Raw genomic sequence first — 18816 nt, 5'->3', positions numbered from 1 at the left:
CTGAAGAGCTACGGCTATCTGAACAAGTACAAACCTTACCTGGTCAAAAATAAAAAGAAAGGGGAAACCTTCAGGTTTCAGGCCCATACAGATGAATGGAAAGAAGTTATCCTCTTTCTGTCTACATTTATCATACCTCAGCCACCTACCCTCCATCAGTGTTCACATTGCTGCAATCTCCAACAGGTAATCCTGTAATAGCTGTTACTTCTCTGTAAATATCTCTGTCTGAAACTAAGAATTATTTGAGATGTCATCTTTGCTTTGACTTTCTATTTTTTGCACTGTGTTTAATAAAAGCAAGGCTCTGTCACAACTTAAGCTGTTATTTAAACATTGCTTTATTTTACAGTGGAGGTGTGTTTTTTTGCAAATCTGGAACAGTGTGATGTATAGTACCATACACTTTGGCTATTTATTGTACTTTTGTCCTTATGGCTATCAGTCAGTTGTCAGAGTTAAAATGAATATTGACAGGCTAAATGAAATGTAAGCCATCATTAATTGCCCAAGGAATACATAAACAGTATTTTATGAAAAGTCTTTAAGAGATCCAAAATCAGACAATTTATTTGCATATCTCTCTGCAAATAAATCTTATCTGTAAATGTTATATAGTAATGTACCAATATAATCTGATTTAACAACAACACAATAGATCATTTAAATGTTTTACAGCCATTGGGCTGTTTTTTTTTTTTTTTTTTATTTAGTCGTTGCCAATTAGTTTTTATTATTTTCTCCCCAATTTGAAATGCCCAATTATTTTTTAGGCTCAGCTCACCGCTACCACCCCTGCGCTGACTCGGGAGGGGCGAAGATGAACACACGCTGTCATCCGAAGCGTGTGCCGTCAGCCGCCCGCTTCTTTACACACTGCAAACTCACCGTGCAGCCGCCTCAGTGCTGCCCGGCCAGACTACAGGGGTCGCTGGTGCGCGGTGAGCCGAGGACACCCTGGCCAACCTAACCCTCCCTCCCCCCGGGCGATGCTCGGCCAATTGAGCGCCACCCCCTGGAAGCTCCCGTCCACGGTCAGCAGTGGAATAGCCTGGACTCGAACCGGCGACGTCCAGGCTATAGAGCGCATCCTGCACTCTAGCGAGTGCTTTTACTGGATGCGCCACTCGGGAGCCCACCATTGGGCTGTATTAATAAAGCATCAGTGTGCCTGTTCAAGTACCAGTCCTGTGCATTTAATCATTGAAAACATTTGAATACTTCTGGCAAATTCCAATGCATTATCTTGATTTCAGGAATAAAGGTCATATCCTGGAAAATAGAATATATCTCTGCTTAAGGATAGGAAGCCATGTAGATTTCAGTATTAGACTAGAATAGTAACAAAACCTATCAGCAGGGGTTTTCCTGGATTACACTTTTAATCTGCAGACGGACAAGTGTGACACCTGTGCCTTTGTTTAAATTAAAGGATTAGAGAATGCACACAGCGATAATGAGGAAAGACGTAAGAGACCTGACATTTCAATAAAAGGCAACATATACAGTAATGATACTGTAGCTTTTTTCATAGAACAGTATTCTCATTAAAAATGATAAAAGCAAGATTTTATGCCTTTGTATTGTAGGGTGACCTGCCACATTATTTTTTTCCATTAACATGAACATTAACCACGCCTCTAGGGGTAATGCTGACTCCCAGGGTATTGTCTTTTAGTTACGGGGTTATCCTAATGGGTTCCTGCTGCTATAGTAATTCTTTCTTATGCCCTAGTTTAACATGGTAATGTATCTTTCAAACTGTGATGCATTGTTAAGAAATCATGACTCTCCCGCATCAGTATTCCAAACGTTTGCTGGGTCATGTTGGCGCTCTAAGGGCTATACTGTAACTGGAAAAAAAAGTCACTACTGTGTACATGTGCAGTCTGTTCTCCTAAAATCCTACAGTGCCGTGAAAAAAGTATTTGCCCCCCTGTCTAATTTTCTGCATTTTTGCACATTTTTCAAATTGTATTTGGTCAGATTTGTTTGTGGGTTGTAGTAATATAGAGGGAGTCTGAGAGAAAAAATGACACCAAAGTTTGGTGCTTCTTTCATTTGTTTGATGTGCAAGGTAATCAAACATGCAATCTTTAGGTGTGAAAAAAGATTGCCCCCCCCTCCCTAGTTAACTCAACCCTATTAAAGGGATAATTGGGGTCAGCTGATTGAGTACTTTGGCTAACAACCAGGCCATGATTTGGGCCAGCCCTGCCCAATATATATCCGACTAACTTTGGCCCTTACCATCAGAGTGAAGTTGTCAGCACACAGGTTCTAGAGGCACATCATGCCACGAACAAAAGAAATTGAGCACTAATTGTCAGTTTTCTGCTCTCTTAAAAAAAAGATTTAGGCCTATGTTTTATCATTTATTTAATTTGCTATGCTTAAGGAATTAATTTCTTGACCAGTCTCCTTTAACTTGTCCTACAATCTCAGTCAAAGTGTTCATTTAAACCAAATCTGCATCTCTCTCTCTCTCTCTCTCTCTCTCTCTCTCTCTCTCTCTCTCTCTCTCTCTCTCTCTCTCTCTCTCTCTCTCTCTCTCTCTCTCTCTCTCTCTCTCTCTCTCTCTCTCTCTCTCTCTCTCTCTCTCTCTCTCTCTCTCTCTCTCTGTTTTATTGGCCCTTTTCCATGTGTTTTAAAAGTTGAGTTTATCTGGCTACTGGCTGCAAAGAAGGCCTGTGTTTTTCTTTCTTTAGAAACACAGACTTGGGTAGATCTCAGGAAGCTAAGAAGGAAACTAGTAATCTGAGAAAGAAGCCTCTGCAAACAGGCAACTTTGGTCGAGAAGGTTCTTTTAACAGCTGGGCAAAAAGGACTGCCATTTTCCAGTTTAAAAAAAAAAAAAAAAAAAACAATAGCGCAACTGTGTTTAATCTGGCAGTTTGTGCCAGATTGCTGTGAGTCATATTATTCAGGGTGGGGGCAAGGCATAGTTGTTACATAAAGTCAAAGTTCTTGTGGGCCACTGGTGGTGGGTGGAGGGAGTGGAATTCTCCTGAGAATTATCAGTCTAGGTAGGCTGTAAGGATTTTTTAAGAGAAAGGCAGTGTAGGAGGTGGGTCCATTTGTGCTACACTAACATATTTCATCATACTGGAATGCTTGTCTAAAATGTTGTAATTGGAGTTGGAGTTTAATGTGCAGTAAGTGGAGGTTTTGACAGAGTCTTTACTTATATACTAATGTGAATATAAAGGTAGTAATAACCGCTCCATGTGGAAAGGTTTGTCTAAATGTTTTAGTATTGTAATGCACTTGCAGTATAATATGAAAGCGAAGGTGACTTACAGTACAAACCATAGATTTCCTTTAAACAAAATTAGCCCATATTTTATATATTGGCAATCTAAAGGTTGAAGTCACTGGATTTTGAACTTGAGCAGCATCAATGTCACCAAAACCAGTATATTTTTGCTTTAAAATTATTTTACCATAGCACAATAAGCAGAAACAACAAGCACATCACTGTATCAAATCACTCTCCCCCCCTTTTTTAAATAATGTATTATTTGTTCACATAATGCATGTATAAGCAAAATACTCTTTTGCCCTACAGTTTTGGACTACTCCATGGAAATTCATTACTAAAAATACAAGCTCAGCAATGGTGCTGAAATGGCAGCATAAACTTGTGTCTCCACATTAAAGAATGCTGGGACTTAATTAATGAAGAGATCTGTTCCATTGATCAATGAAACAGCAACCACAGCCATACCACAGATTTCAAGAATCAAAATACGCCATCAGGAAAGAATTCTAGGTCCAGTTCATGAATGTCACTTGGCAATATACAACCTGTATTTATATCCCTGTGATTCATTAATGTGCTTTATTCGTGACCATGGAACAAATAATTAACATTTACACAAACTGGCTCATACTGTTTTAATAAAATGTACAGATGTAATATGCATTTACAGTATGGATACAGTACACTTGCATTGTTCAGTATTTTGTGGAGACATAGAAAATATACTTGTTTCCATAAAATAATCCCTTTAGTTCTGCAGTTTCTAACCTTACTTTGCCAGTGTAGCATAATATGGATTTTGTTGTCTCCTTCTCTACAGTATGCCTAGCCTTCTAGTAGAGAACAGACAACCATTTTTTTTGTTGTTATTTCTTGAAGAAGACTTTCTCATGGTAATGTCACTAACACTATTTTTTAATTTAGATGGTGGTCCCCTTACAAGTGGTGTCTGAGCACTGTTTGTCTTCATAATGTTTGCTGGACATGTAATTCGGCGGTTGACGCAGCACACGTGGCAATTTGACTGACGCAAATACTATTTTCTGTCTGGAATGAGAGCGCTGTATATGTCCCTGGGTCAACTCCATGCTAAACTTTGCTGGCATTCATATTTCAGTCCAGTTATTGAGCATAACAGGTGTGAAGGTAAACCACCTTAAAAGGGAAATATATGCTACAGTACCATATGTTGGCCATGACCTTAAATGCATTATTTTTAGTTTTGTACAAACTGGTGACAGCATGCTTTAGACTTCCATTAGCTACATAGGTGCTATGTGCAGTTTTAAAATGCCATAAACCCCTGTTATAGCACACATGTATTTTTATTTTAAAACATGATTTCTGGTACTACTTCAGGTTAAAGGAAGCTTTTAGTGCCTAATGCCTAATTCCTAAATTATCTTTTTTTCTCTTGGACTCATTGGACCATTTCACCTCAGCAATATCTTCTGGGTCAAAGCATGTTACTGGCTGAAAACATGTCAGTCAATGTGGGAAGAAGCTGATTGGTTATTGACAGGAAAGAAGCCAGTCAAGTGGTGGGGACAATTTCTCACTCCCGGTGAAATGACCCAGGAAGTACAGTACAAGACAGTCTAAAAGCATAGCCTGTGAACAGTTTTATTGAACCAGATATCTAGTTTTTAAATGAAAATACTTCTTAAGAAAATAAGTTCTTTCAAAACTGCACTTTTTGAGACAAGTTTAATAAATACAGGTAGATGTGCATGGTGGAGACATTTTATGGAACAATTTTGTTAGCTACAATTACTTTTAAGTAATGCAATGGCAAAGCTGGTGAAGATTTAATTCTGCTTTTCAAATTTGATATAAAAAAGGGGAGACCTTTTGGTTATGTTCTGTTCCATTCCTCTCCTGTAATCACACTCACAGTCAACAGTTTAACCAAATTATTAATCAGTTCCCTTAATGTAGCCATTTTATTTTGTCTAAGGGATTCCATACTTTAAATTAAATGAGAATCCTCATTATCCTAGATTCAGCAGAATCCCATATTTCTGTCAGTAGGTGGATTTGAACATTTTTGGTTGTTTAGCACAGGGGTTTTCAACTTTTGTTTGAAACTGTACCCTTTCTGTCTGGAGGTTTCAGCTGAAGTACCCCTTTACAATTTTCGCTCTACTTAATGGAACAACAGTTGTAATAAAATGGACAATAATCCGATTAACACATTAATTTTCCTCCCCGTTTATGTAATAAATAATTTGGGTGACAAACACCTGGTTTAGGACAGAACAACAATCAGTAGGCATAATTCTTAACACTTTTAATTACAAGTATTTGGATGCACAGAATTAAGAGACAAGTATTTAGTAATCTCTTTGGAAACAATCGTATTTGCTTTCTATTTGGCAAAATATTGTGCACTGTAAATGGTTTTTTACATTAATGTTTACTTCCCATCTCCGCATAATTATGTGCCATTTAAAATGTTTACCTCAAGATAAAACTATAATAACTACTAACAATGATACACGCAATTAAAGCCAACATAAAAATTATCCATAGGGATTCAGTATAACTCTGTCGCTTTGCATTTTCTGTAGACTCTTGTGTTTTCTTCCTTTTATTTTGCAAGTAAGCAATGTATCCATTTCATCAAGCACCGAAAACAAATTCAACCAGACGCAATTGCTGTTACTAAAATGCAGCCGCGCCTAATAAATAAAACAACCGTCAAAGTATGAGTATTATGATTAATAATTAACCAGTGCATTTACTAGTTGTACTTCTAAAAAATGCAAAAAGATTGCGCTTCCCTGATTAGGAGGCTTGGTGGTCCGGTAGTTAAAGAAAGGGGTTTATTACCAGGAGGTTCACCCTCAAGTCTCTGTAAGTCACTTTGGATAAAAGCGTCTGCTAAATGACTAAATAATATTAATAATAATTAGTATTCAATTATACAACAAGTTGAAAACAGCAAAGTTCATGAGCAGCACAGAGCGCTCTCCATAGGCACAATCGCCAGATGCCTGCTTCACCCACCCTAATGGAAATCCGGTCCACTCAATCGAAGTCACGCATGCGTAAGTACGGACGTTTTTTTTTTTTTTTTTTTCTGCCGTTTGCTTTGAGCTGTAAACAAAAATGTAATATTTATGTCGAGTGGTTTAGAGAGACAATATAATACTGTTTAAAAAAATAATTTCATTGTTATTTCTGCATTTCTAGGGGGTACCCCCAATGACCCTTAGAAGTACCCCCAGGGGTACGTGTACCCCAGGTTGAACTTTAGCACAACAAGAACACTTTTCAAATGGGAACACTGACATGTTTTAGATTGGAAGTACTATCAACAGTACTGTAACACTCCACACATACCAAACCACTCAACCTTCTGATCCAACATACAGAATATTCCTTTTGAAGAAAAATAAAGAATTTCTACAGGCATATTTCTACTTATTCTTTTCTTGTTTGTGTTGTAAATGTTCTTCTTGCATTTAAAAATATCGGTACAGTACTGAAATATATAACTTCTTTAAATAAAAGGCCTTATATTTTTGTTTATACGTTGCCATTAGCCGGCCATTCTGTTATAATACAATTTAATGTGATATACAGATCTGGCCAAACCAAATACAAAAGACACTGTCTGGACACTGTAAATGTAACTCTTATGGAAAGTTCAGTGCAATTTGTTTTACATGATTAGCAGGAAATATACCTTTTTAATTGTCAATAAGCATAAAGTTCCCAGAAGGAATAACTAAAAAAAATCTGGGAATTATAAATGGATGGAAACCAGCACACCATCTACAGTCTAATCCAGTAAAGGGAACATTCTTTCTTTAATGTGCCAAGAAATAAGGCTTGCAAATGAACAAGCCATCACTTGTGATTTTTCAAGCAATTTTCAGAGTACGGTAGGACTATAACCACATAAAAAAACAAACACAAAACTATGCATTTGTACTGAGACAATGCACGCTTTAGGTTTGTTGTAAGTAAACACTAAAATGTCTGTAAAACCTTGAATTTACATATTCAAAGTGGTCCTTTTTTTTTAATCTCAAGTTTTCATTGGAGCCTGATGACATACCCCAGTGACCAGTTACTGGAATCTGAACTAACAATACATTCCTTTACGCCAACCTGTTTCTTTTTCACACTTTTTTGTACACTGAAAAGCTTTTAAGAAGGGGAGCCCACAGACCCAAGTAACAATCACAGTAGCAAAGAACTGTTAAACAGTGGGCAATTTCATATTGCTTTGCAGAAAAACATATGTGCTAGTTAAAAAAAAAAGAATCTACTATCAAACTAGCACGCACTCCTTATTCTCTTGAGACAGCCAGGGAGACTGTGAATAGAGCATTTGTGCCAAGCTGTTAATGCCAGTCCCTGATGACTCATTCCTGGTATTCAGTCAGAAACAGATTGGGGTTCCCTCTATTCCCAGTGGAGATGTTGTACACAAGTAGAGTTTAAGTTAATATTTTCATTGTTTAGACTTGATTTTATTTAAACTACAAAGGCAGGATAAAGCAAGGAGGTTACTGGATAGGTAGGCCTGTACAGTTTGGTGTCAGAGTTACAGTGGGTACTTCAAAAGCTGCTGACTACCAGTACTGTCCACGCCACTTTGCAACTTACTGAATTAAAATCTGTGTGCCTGCCAACAGTTTGCATTATTGGCTCAAGAAAAAGTTTTAATTCTGTTCGTACTGTACTGTACTGTCATTCCATTTCAATTGCTCCTAGTCTTTAATTTACTAAGACATCAGTCTTCCTAATCAGAATTATAGTATTGTTTATTAGGTAACTAAATCTTGAAGAGAATGCCCTAGTGCTTAAATCCTCACTGCAAAAGCTGGATTTGCTTTGTCTTTTGTTTAATATGTTTACAGTTGTTCAGTAGGTGGTAGGTTAACAAGCCATATAAAATTTATTTTGCGATTTTGGAATCACTACCCTCAGCTGGGCTAAATCTTACTACGTTTCTTTATTGAAATTGGCACCATGTGTTGGTTTCAATTTCGAATCTTGCTTGCTGTAATGGAAAGGGTATTCCATATGGAAAGAAATGTACTGTAATTGCATGCCCTTTAATTACTGGTGAATAAATTATTGGTGAAAGAAAAAAAATCATAGCGACTCCCTTGTTTGGAATGGAAAAAGAAGTTGGATAATGTTTAGAAAAGTTTCCATAGACTTCTGGATAATACAGTGGGTACTGGTACTGTACCACCTTTACTAAAAGTTTACATACCCCAGTGGAAATGTATAATTTCTAGAAATTTCTCAAACAAAGAATTATAGGAAAAATCTTTTGTAGCAAAAGTTTTGTTTTTGTGGATGAGGAAAAGTTACAAGAAATAGATGTCTACAATTATTTATTTCAGCAATTTTTTTTGCAAAACTCAAAAAATGCTTTCTAGAAATTATAAATTTCCATTTTTTTTTTTTTTTGTTGGTCTTATTCTAAAGTGTTGTAGAGATGTTCATACGATAGCTAAACTAAAAGTAAAGGAAACAATCTGCTGTGTTGAACTTTTTATCCCTACAGTAATATATTTATGAACAAAACTATGAAACAGCCTTCTCCAGCAAAAGCTACAGTAGCATGCTTTCTAAGGATGGTGTTATATTGCATTATGTTCACTACCTTCCCTCTAAGACTTTCATTTAGTTAGCCACACTGGAAAAACTTAAGCCACTTAACAATACTGTAAACATTTGAAACATACTGCTTTACATGGCAAAAAGACATTTAGATATTTAAATGCCAGACCCTACCCTTTACAATACACACAAACAGTATGGTTAAAGTGCAGTATAACTCTGATTCCCATTATTAAATGCAGACTTACACAAGTACATTTTTCAAAGCCTTCGCCACCGTGGTGAACTTGATGTAAAATAGTTGAGCCACCAGGGAAAACGTTTCGCTTGTGGCGACGCGGCGAGCAGCTAGCGGGAACGTAGCTTCAAAGCACACAGTATACAGAATCAGGAATGTAATTTAGCAATGCCCTACGATTAGTGACACTTATGATTTGATGTTCTGTAGCTTGAGCTGTGATTCTACTTTTTAGTTTTTGAAAGGACATTTTCCTTTAACCTTGTCTGGGAATGTGACCTCATGTCTAGGAGCTAAAAGCCACTGTCATTGTGATATGTTAAGAATTTAAGTAATTACATGCACAGCATCACCTGCCTTCAGTTTAATTAATTGAAACCAGATCTGTACTTGCTGTAGAACATAATGTAATACATAACATTTGTTACTTCAAATTTACTGATGTCTTAAAGTGCCAAAGTTGTTATCAAACCACTTTCTACACAGTACAATCAAACCAGTTGGAGGGGGTGTTTATACAGCCTTTGTTTATTATCCCAGTCCGTGAGGAGGCTGGTTTACTGTATCTGGCCAAAAACACCCTGTGCCAGAGAGTCTATTCTGAAGTTGTTTTCAATGCTAATGCAATCTTCTGAAAACAGTGTGTGTGCATTGTAGGCCAAAATCTATCAAGATCATGAGGTCTAATCAAGACTGTGCTGAATCAGCCCTGAACATTAATTTGAAGTGTTTAGCTTAGTGGAAGCATTACAGTGTATCACCTATTTTGTTCTGACATTATGCTGTACAGTGCATAATGCACCTCACTACACAAGGTGTTGTTGAATGACTGGTAAATTTCAATACTGTACTATAATACTGTACAATGTACAAGTATTGTCACTGTACATTCCAAAAACATTAAATGAAGATCATCTGAAATAGTAATACTGGTGTATGTATAACATTAGTTGGATAGTGCTGTAGTAACTACTGTAAAACCTGCAACGTCTTTATCTGAAACTACTTTCCAACGTACTCACTGAACTGATGTTTGAACCCTCTTAATTGGTTAATATTGCATTACACACCTTATATGACCCCTGGCTACTTATCTTGTGTTTTTATAGTTACCTACTGTAAAGTAGATCACACTTGTTGAACTCTTATACTACTCATAGTACATATTCATATTCAAAACAGTTTTTACAAAGTGGTCCCCCAATCAGAACAGTTTGAGAACCTCTGCATATAAAGTAACAAAGTGTTTTTGTTAGTAGTTGATTTGTGAAATATTTACAAATATGAAGCAAATGTTAATACATTGCATTTCAAATGCCTTAATACATTTTACACAACCAATTATGCAGCTACAAAGTGTTACTGTATAATAATGTATACAGTAAATCTGTGTATCTGATTTCTCTGGGAGTAAAGTATTTATATTGCACATGTTACGCATTCACAACTGGCCATTCATTAAAGGGCAAATAAGGACCTTTTTATTTTATTGTGTTACATGTTCCCATGTGTTGCTACAACTGTTTACGTAAGGTGTGTGTTGTTAAATTTTTTATTCATTTATTTTTATTTTATATTTTGACCCCTTTTTTAAACTTTTAAATTGCATTCCATGCCTCAAGATGGCTTCCCATGTAATAGCAAAATATTCTTGGTGTTTATGGAAAGCTACTGACAGAATCTACAAAATAGGATGTGATGGGAGGACGGGACACTAATTAATTGTTCCAATCCCCACTAAGGTACTTAAGGGTGGAGTATTCTTAAGGGTTTATACTACAGTTTTTTCCAGTTAAAAGGTTATATGAAGCAGATGTTCTTTTAAATAAGCCAAGTGGAGAAATATGTTTGGTAATCGTACAGGGGATTTTATTTGTTACATCTTATGTGGAAGTTGAACCAAGAGTAAAAATGAAGCATTTAACTTCCAAGTACTGTATTCACAATCAGATGCTCTGCTAAACACAGAGAGGGTAAAGCTCTAAACAGCTTTACACGCTATATTGGGAGAGGGAATCAATACTTTGAAGAATTAGTCGTCATTGTAGCTCATCTGCGTCAATGTGTGTAGATAATAAAACATGGTTAAGCAGCAAAGCCTTAAGATTTGCCATCCACTATAATGGTGACCTACAGAGCCTGTCTCAAAAGAAAATGTAGTATACTGTAGCCACCATTTTATAAGAAACCACAACAGATTTAAGCTCATGTTTATTATTAACAGAATATATTTTTTACATTTAAAGCAGACACACATTCCCAATTAAGTGGACAAATATATTCAGTTTTCGTCTGAACAAAGAGACGAATGGCTTTAAGTATTTTGTGCTGCCTATTTAATATGTTTTTTTTTTAATATTGTGATGCTGCTACTGTTTGCCTCAGGAATATTGATGATCATAGAGAACGCAGAGGCTGAATTCACTTGATGTTGTTCATTATGGGCAAAGCTTCATTCCTAACAAGGCATGAATGAAAACAGGAGTAAATACCATATTCGAGTTTAACACAATGAAAACTTCAGTTTAATAAAAAAAGGCTGTACAGTACTATTCTGTAATAACTTATTTAATAAACAAGGTACATTTACTGTATGTGTACTGTAGCTGAGAATTGATTTACTGTTCTTCTGCAGTGTTCAGAATCCATACAGTACATGTAGGTAAGTTAGAACTACAGTAGTTGTGTGGAATTGCTTTCTCCATATAATGCTGCTTAAGTGCTGCTTAAGTGCGGCATCTTGATTCATTGAGGTTCTGCTATAGCCAATTGGGTGGAACAAAGGATGGTGAAGTCATTTGGCCTGTGCCACTGATTGGGTCATCATAAAAGCATAGCTCAAGATTATGATTCCCTAGATCTACAGCTATAGCCAAATGTTTTGCATCACCTAGAATTCTAAGGATCGAGACGTAATAAAAATAAAATAACTAAATGAACATAATTTCATGTGATCAAAGAAACTACAAAATGTAAATCGCTAAAGTCTTCCGGAAGCCATAATAGTAGTACAGTATTTCATGTCAGATTTTGAAATCTCACATTTTTTCAATTTTGGTCAGTTTTTCGTTAAGTATATGGAAAACTACAATATGTTAACGCAACATTATTCAGCAGGTTTCATTTGACTTTATGAAGCAAAATTAGTTATTTCTATTGGATGATGCTGAAATTTTGGCTATAGCTGTATATTCTCGCACAATATAATAACTATTCTTTAAATACAGGCTTTAGGAGAATGTTTCCCTGAGAATTTTCAAATTGCTCATACGCAAATAGAATAAATATGTTTTGTTTGTTCTGTTTGTTTTACAGAATTCCATGAACCTTCCTCCAGACAAAGCAAGACTATTGCGCCAGTATGACAATGAAAAAAAATGGGAACTCGTATGTGATCAGGTACAGTGTGTATACGTTTGTGTGTGTGTGTGTGTGTGTGTGTGCTGTACAGTATGTGTGCCATTTGTCCACTGCACCTACTCTTAGCCAATCAACATAGCAGCTCTGTGATTAATGCTCTGACTACTTTTACCAGTTTTTTAGGTTCAATCTACAATAGCACAAGTGTTGCAATTACAGTCAAGCTGAGGCACAAAAGCTAGCTTTGTTGCTGAGAAATAATTATTTCTTCCATAGAAGTTACTAAATTATGAAATGCATGCCACTTTAAATAGAGAATGTGCTGTGCATAAAATACCCTGTTCTTTTGCAGGCCGTAAAAGGTAAGTTGATGCCCAATTTATAACCACAGTATATCAGGATTATGACTTCATCGCAGTTTGGAGTTGATGGGGCGCATAATTGCAACATCAGCATCAATCGATGCAGGGCCAGTAAGTTCTGTACCACAGACAGAACTGAAAGTGACATGTTCACATGGCACGGCTCATAATTTAACAGAAATAATGATAGCAGTAGGAGACCAGACCAATTGATCAACAGCAATAATAGTGTTCTAGTCTGAGCAGCTCCTGCAATGATTAGCAGCAGGTCTGTGCTGAGATTAATTTCCCTGTGGAGTACATGTAGAGTATCGATTCTGTTTATACTGTAGCTGAACTAAGATAGAAAGTGTAGTTTTATCATTTTGATGAGGAAGAGAGAAATATCTTAAGTGCTATTTTATGTTTTCTCACATAATGATGAAACCAGTTTTAAATGTCCCAATGTACCATGAAAAGCATCTGTTACACATTTCCTCTAGCTAACTAATAAAAAATGGTAAACTTACTGCCATGAAACATACCCCCACCTGGGTTGTACTCGAAATTGTTGTCTCAAGGGATATTATTCCATTCAGGACTGTGATGACAAATGCATCTTTCAAGTACATCCCAAACATGCTCAATTGGATTTAGATCTGGAGACTGGGGTGGCCATTGAAGATTTCTGAAATCTGTCATGCTCCTCAAAACATAAGCACCATTACCGTCAGGGTACAAGTCCTGCAATGTTTGTCCTTCCATAATAAAGGAACCTAGGGTATACCAGGAGAACATGCCCCACACCCACACCATGTAACACAGGCCCTAATAACATGGCTAGGTGGTGTGTGTGTAAATATATATAGGAATCCACTCCTGCTATTGTGATTACATTTAGTATTGACATTCCTTAGCATTTCCAGAGAGAATCACAATGTATGGCGAGGTCATTTAACTCTACAGTATGCATGCCATTTGTTATTCTAAATACTGGAGTGATCTAATTTTTTGTGACACTGACGTAGTAGGGGTATATATGTATTGATTTTTTAATTTACGCTTTAATAGTATTAGTTTTCAGTCTTCTTTTAAAAATGTGCAGATACAGTACACATGTTGTATTAAAAATAATTCCACTAGATATAAATGCAATGTATTGACTTTTTTCAAGATACTGAGTTTACATTTCGGAATTGTCTTTTTGCAGGAGAGGTTTCAAGTGAAGAATCCTCCCCATACCTACATTCTGAAACTGAAGGGTTATCTGGACCCAGCAGTTACCAGGAAGGTAAGCCCTACATTGTTTGTGTTAACACATGTACATACATGTGTTTCCATGTATATTTCCGACACTACATTTCCCATCATCCTCCTGCTCACTGGTAAATCCATCTCAGTTACATATGTGAGCAGGAGGATGATGGCAAACGTAGTTCTGAGAGGTCCATGCGGGTACATGGGAAGCCATCTTGAGGCAGGGAATGCAATTTAAAAGTTTAAAAAAGTGGTCAAAATGTAAAAAAAAAAATAAAACAATACACACATCTTACGTAAACAGTTGTAGCAACACATGGGAACATGTAACACAATCAAATAAAAAGGTCCTTATGTACCCTTTAAATGGGATGTGCAGACTGGTGTTTTACCCTTCGTTCTGAATGCTCTTTACTATTGTATTCTTTGGAATTATGTACAGTATAGCAGAACTGTTAAAGCACACTGCTGTTGGATCTCATTGGGTTTCATGGCCTATCAATAGATTTTTCTAAAATATTTATTTTTTTTCTTAAATATATAATGCATTAGCATTCAGAATCGAAAAATATTTTAGCTTTATTGATTTCTCCTTCTCTATGTTATTCAATTTTCTGATTTAAAGCACCGTTTTGATTTAGCTTTGCTTTCCATTGGAATTCCTGTGCCCAGGTGTTTTCATCCATATATGCATTGCTCACTGAACAGAGCAGTCTTTTACTACTAAAAATAAAAACTGGCTTCAGTGGAATCCGTACAGTTATACAATACTTGAAAAAAAGTCAAGTCACACAAATAACGTTTGAATTAAATGTGAATCCGCTATATATGTAATAACCCTTTCTATGTTTTTTTTTTCTTTTCATTTTGAGATCTTGCCTGGAGGAAGGTGTTAATGATTCTATCCAAATTGTATATCAATAATATTGCCTTTTATTGTGTACTAACTAGTGCCTAAGGTTAAATACATCTGTACAGTTTGTATTGTACTTTTACATAAATGATTACAGTACTGGTACCAAAATAGAGAATGACCTAAATCCATAATTTGAATGTCTAAATTTAAATCTACTTTATATAATTACTGTGGACCGGGACAAATGTGGGTGGCTGGGTACAAACAAAGCATTGAAAAACAGCCTACAAACTGGAAAATCTCAATTGCCAATTACCAGTGTCCACCATTCAGTGAGAGTGCAGACTGATTAAGTGCGTCTCAGTCGCTATTCTTTTCTCGTTATCGCTAATTATCATCTACAACATTAGAGGTTTGCTGCATTCAAAATGCTAGAATTATCTGAATATTTGACTTAAAGGTCAAATGAAAAATGTCAGTCTCTTTTTAATAGATGTAACTTAAGTCTGTAGTTTTAATTTTCTCTGCAAGGGAAATATATTTATGGGTCTTATAAACATGCAGGGGGTTGGTATCCTGCTGAATCGGATTCTGCACTGGGGAGCTTCCTTTGGCAGGTCAAAAGGTTGTATTGACAACCTAACTATATAAACCTCTGTGTAATTCTGCGGAGGACAGAAACCTTCTAAAAAGAATTATGAGAAAATTATAGCAGCAGGGGAGAAGTGTGTGTTACATGTTTGGGATTTGGTACAACATCATGTTCATGTTCTCCCTAAGACAAATACTGATACAATTACACACGTTTTGAACGTTTTGAAGTGGGCCTAAGCTGTTTTCTAACTAGTTTTGTGATAATAAATAGTTTTATTGTCCAATCAAATATTCAAATTGCATGTTGGAATAAAGGCCTTGATAAATGTGTTTCTATATATTAGGTCTCTCTCCAGTCATCTTAAGAATCAATTTGCTACAGATGTTGGTATTGGCTTCATAAATAGATAATTGCTATTCAGCTATTTAGACATTATGTTGTCGCATTCTAATTTGATTCCAGCTTTATGGTAATTTAAACTGAACTGCCCTTAGAATTGGTTGATACAAAACAGGGCTGAAAAGAGATATATTCTCTAACGATCAGTTTCTTTTCATCCCTCTAAGTTTCAGGTTAAAAAACAAACAGTCCCTTAGAAAAAAAAATGAGTGCGGCAGCAGGAGGCAGTTTTCCAAAAAGGGAAAACGTGACAGACATGCTAACAGTGAATACAAGATCATTCACATTGTGAAAAGATGTTGTGGATATCTCTCTCTTGATTCAGGGGTTAATATTCAAACATCTTCCACAGATGGGTCTCCACTTTATTTTAAGCATACGGCAGTGTATTGGTTTGGTAAGTTTTAAGACCAATATAAATACATATGAGTAACTTATTAGGTGGTTATATCTGTAGTATAGGCTACCCCTTACAAAAACACTACCATCAGCTGCAGTACAATACAGTTTACGCAGTGCATGAGCACAAAAAATAGGATAGTGCTGCAGGTACTTTGTACAGCAGTACTACTGCATTGAAAATACTGTTTTATTTCTGCAGTAGATTTTTGGAAGGGGTTGATTATGAGAATGCATTCCACTGTATTTGTTTGTCTGTAAGCTTAACACTTTTGAAATGGTACAGCAGTACATCGGACAGACGTTACAGACAAACAAATGCAATTACCCTGCTTTTTCAGTTCCTCAGTTTGCCAGTGTTCCCTTTTCTTACCCCAGTCATAGCATACAAATAGTTACGTGTTTTCTGTGAGAACTGTATTTTCTCCAGTGCGGGGAAAGTACAAATGCAGTCATGCCCCTTGCTAAGGTCAGTAGCTGAGATATTCTTTGCACGGTATGGAGAGAGAAACAGAGAGCGAGAGGGAGAGAAAGGGAAAGAGTTATGGTACCTCCTTTTCTTTAGGCTCAAACAATTGCCACTTTGTACTGCTGTGAAATGGTCATTGCCTTTTTTTTTTTTTTTTACATATGCAGGCTAGCATATTGCACCAATGAGAAAACAGAAAGGAAAGAGAACATATGAGTGTAGAAGAATGTGTAATAAATCCTAATTTGTTTTTATAATGTCCTTTTGTGACACAGTTCTTTAAGGAGGCTTCATAGTGTTCATTTGTGAGTTGTGAGGCGGCATATGTGGCTATAGCAACAAAACTATGTATTTTTCCAGATGTTTTGCTGCAAAATGTTTCCTGCTAGTGAATATGAAATTTATATTCCAGTAAGAATGTGTTTTTGATACAATAAAAAAAGCAGGGCTTCATTTAGCCTGTAATTGGTGATTTAATACTGACCTATAATTTCCTAACAATCTGAATTTATATTAATAATGCCAAATTTTGAATTTCATAACATGTTTTATATTCCTGCTTAATGTCATCGTTATTGGCTGCTTAAAAAAAAAAAATCTCCAGGTAACAAACCATTCTGACAATTTTTTGCCAACTACCAGATCTAGAGTTAAAACTTCTACTTGCCATCATAACAGCTCAAAGTTGATTTTGAGGCCCCTTTTTCTGTAATGCAACTGTAAACAGCCGCCGTTTCTACTGGGAAAAGAAGGACGTTAATTGACTGTATATTTAAATACCTTTTATATTTGGGGTCACAAGGAGCTTACTATAAAAGTGTAGTCTTCTGTAATTTATTTCAGAATTGTTGCACACTTTACTAATAAATACATCCACAATTTGCATTGTTCGGACTGTCAAAACGAACAAGAACATTACCCCCACTGGCTGTTCTGTAATTAATTTATACACTGGCAAGGGATGATTCATCTGGTTAGTTTATTTTAATTCAGTTACCAAGGGAACAGTTCAGAAGGGAGTTAAACCTTTCTAGTTTAACTTAGCTAGAATGTTTGGGAATATTGCACAGGACAAAGCAAATATACAATATATGATTAAATACAATTTTCACACAAGTAAAATAAACTAGTAAAATTGTTTGACATCTATTACTCCAAAATGAATTTGTGTAACAGATGGTTTTGAACTTTTTATGATCTCTCAAGTACAGTGGCTTGTTAATGGGACAAATGATATGCAATTAATGTAATTATTTACACTCGACTAGAAACACAGTTACTGGTTAAATGTATGGGTTAATCTTAAAGTATGCAGCCATATATACTACATGTACGTTTATTCTCTTAAACTATGCTTTTCAGAAAATACAGTAGTATAGTAACTTTACAAAAGTGCTTTGTTTGAGGACAGTAGAGAATTGTTAAGCTGATTATATTAACAAGGAATCAAGCCACTGTATTTTGGTAGCATGCAGTCCCCACTATCTTATTAATAACATAAGGAGAATGATTTTTGACTTGGCAGTATTTTTCTAAATATCCTTTTGCAGAAATTCAGAAGAAGAGTGCAAGAATCAACACAGGTCCTAAGAGAACTGGAAATTTCATTAAGAACAAATCATATCGGGTGAGTAAATAACCTGTATCTCAATCTAGATATCAGAAGAAACTAATTTCCTAGATTCAGTCTTTTCATTTTGGATAATGAAATCCCTCCAGGCACATATTTTGTCATTTATATACACATTTGGGAATATAATCGTTTTTTGCCTGATGCATGACATTTGTCGTAATATGGGAATGCAGTTTATTAACAAACATATGTTATTGTCATAAGCTATGTTCTATAATATACAGTATTTCTAGCTACAGTAGCTCATTGCCATGCAATATGCTTTCATAGGTGGGGTGCAGCAAAAATAAATACATAAATAAACCCTTGGGTGAGAAAAATGTTAAAATACTAAGTTATAAATAAATTACTATTAATATTGTAATGCGGCTAATGAAACTGCCATGCAGCGTGTGGCTCTGGAAAGTAGAGGCTTATG

General features: G+C 35.9%; 1 protein-coding gene across 9 annotated transcripts in view; it reads left to right on the top strand.

Annotated features, from left to right (window-relative positions):
- LOC117426904 (formin-like protein 2) overlaps nt 1-18816 on the top strand; it is a 72507-nt gene that overhangs the window by 24681 nt on the left and 29010 nt on the right. For all 9 annotated transcript variants that reach the window (XR_009330581.1, XM_059033799.1, XM_034925510.2 and 6 more), the window contains exons 2-4: nt 12405-12488; nt 14001-14081; nt 18316-18392. Coding sequence is in view for 8 of the 9 variants with exons in the window: in XM_059033799.1 (XP_058889782.1) it covers nt 12405-12488; nt 14001-14081; nt 18316-18392 (242 nt within the window). In the remaining variant the exon portion in view is untranslated. The remainder of the gene's footprint in view (nt 1-12404; nt 12489-14000; nt 14082-18315; nt 18393-18816) is intronic.

The sequence above is a fragment of the Acipenser ruthenus genome, chromosome 11 (genome assembly GCF_902713425.1).
Source record: "Acipenser ruthenus chromosome 11, fAciRut3.2 maternal haplotype, whole genome shotgun sequence".
Taxonomy (NCBI): Eukaryota; Metazoa; Chordata; class Actinopteri; order Acipenseriformes; family Acipenseridae; genus Acipenser; species Acipenser ruthenus.
Note: the sequence above shows the minus strand (reverse complement) of the source record. Positions and strands in the feature narration are given on the sequence as shown.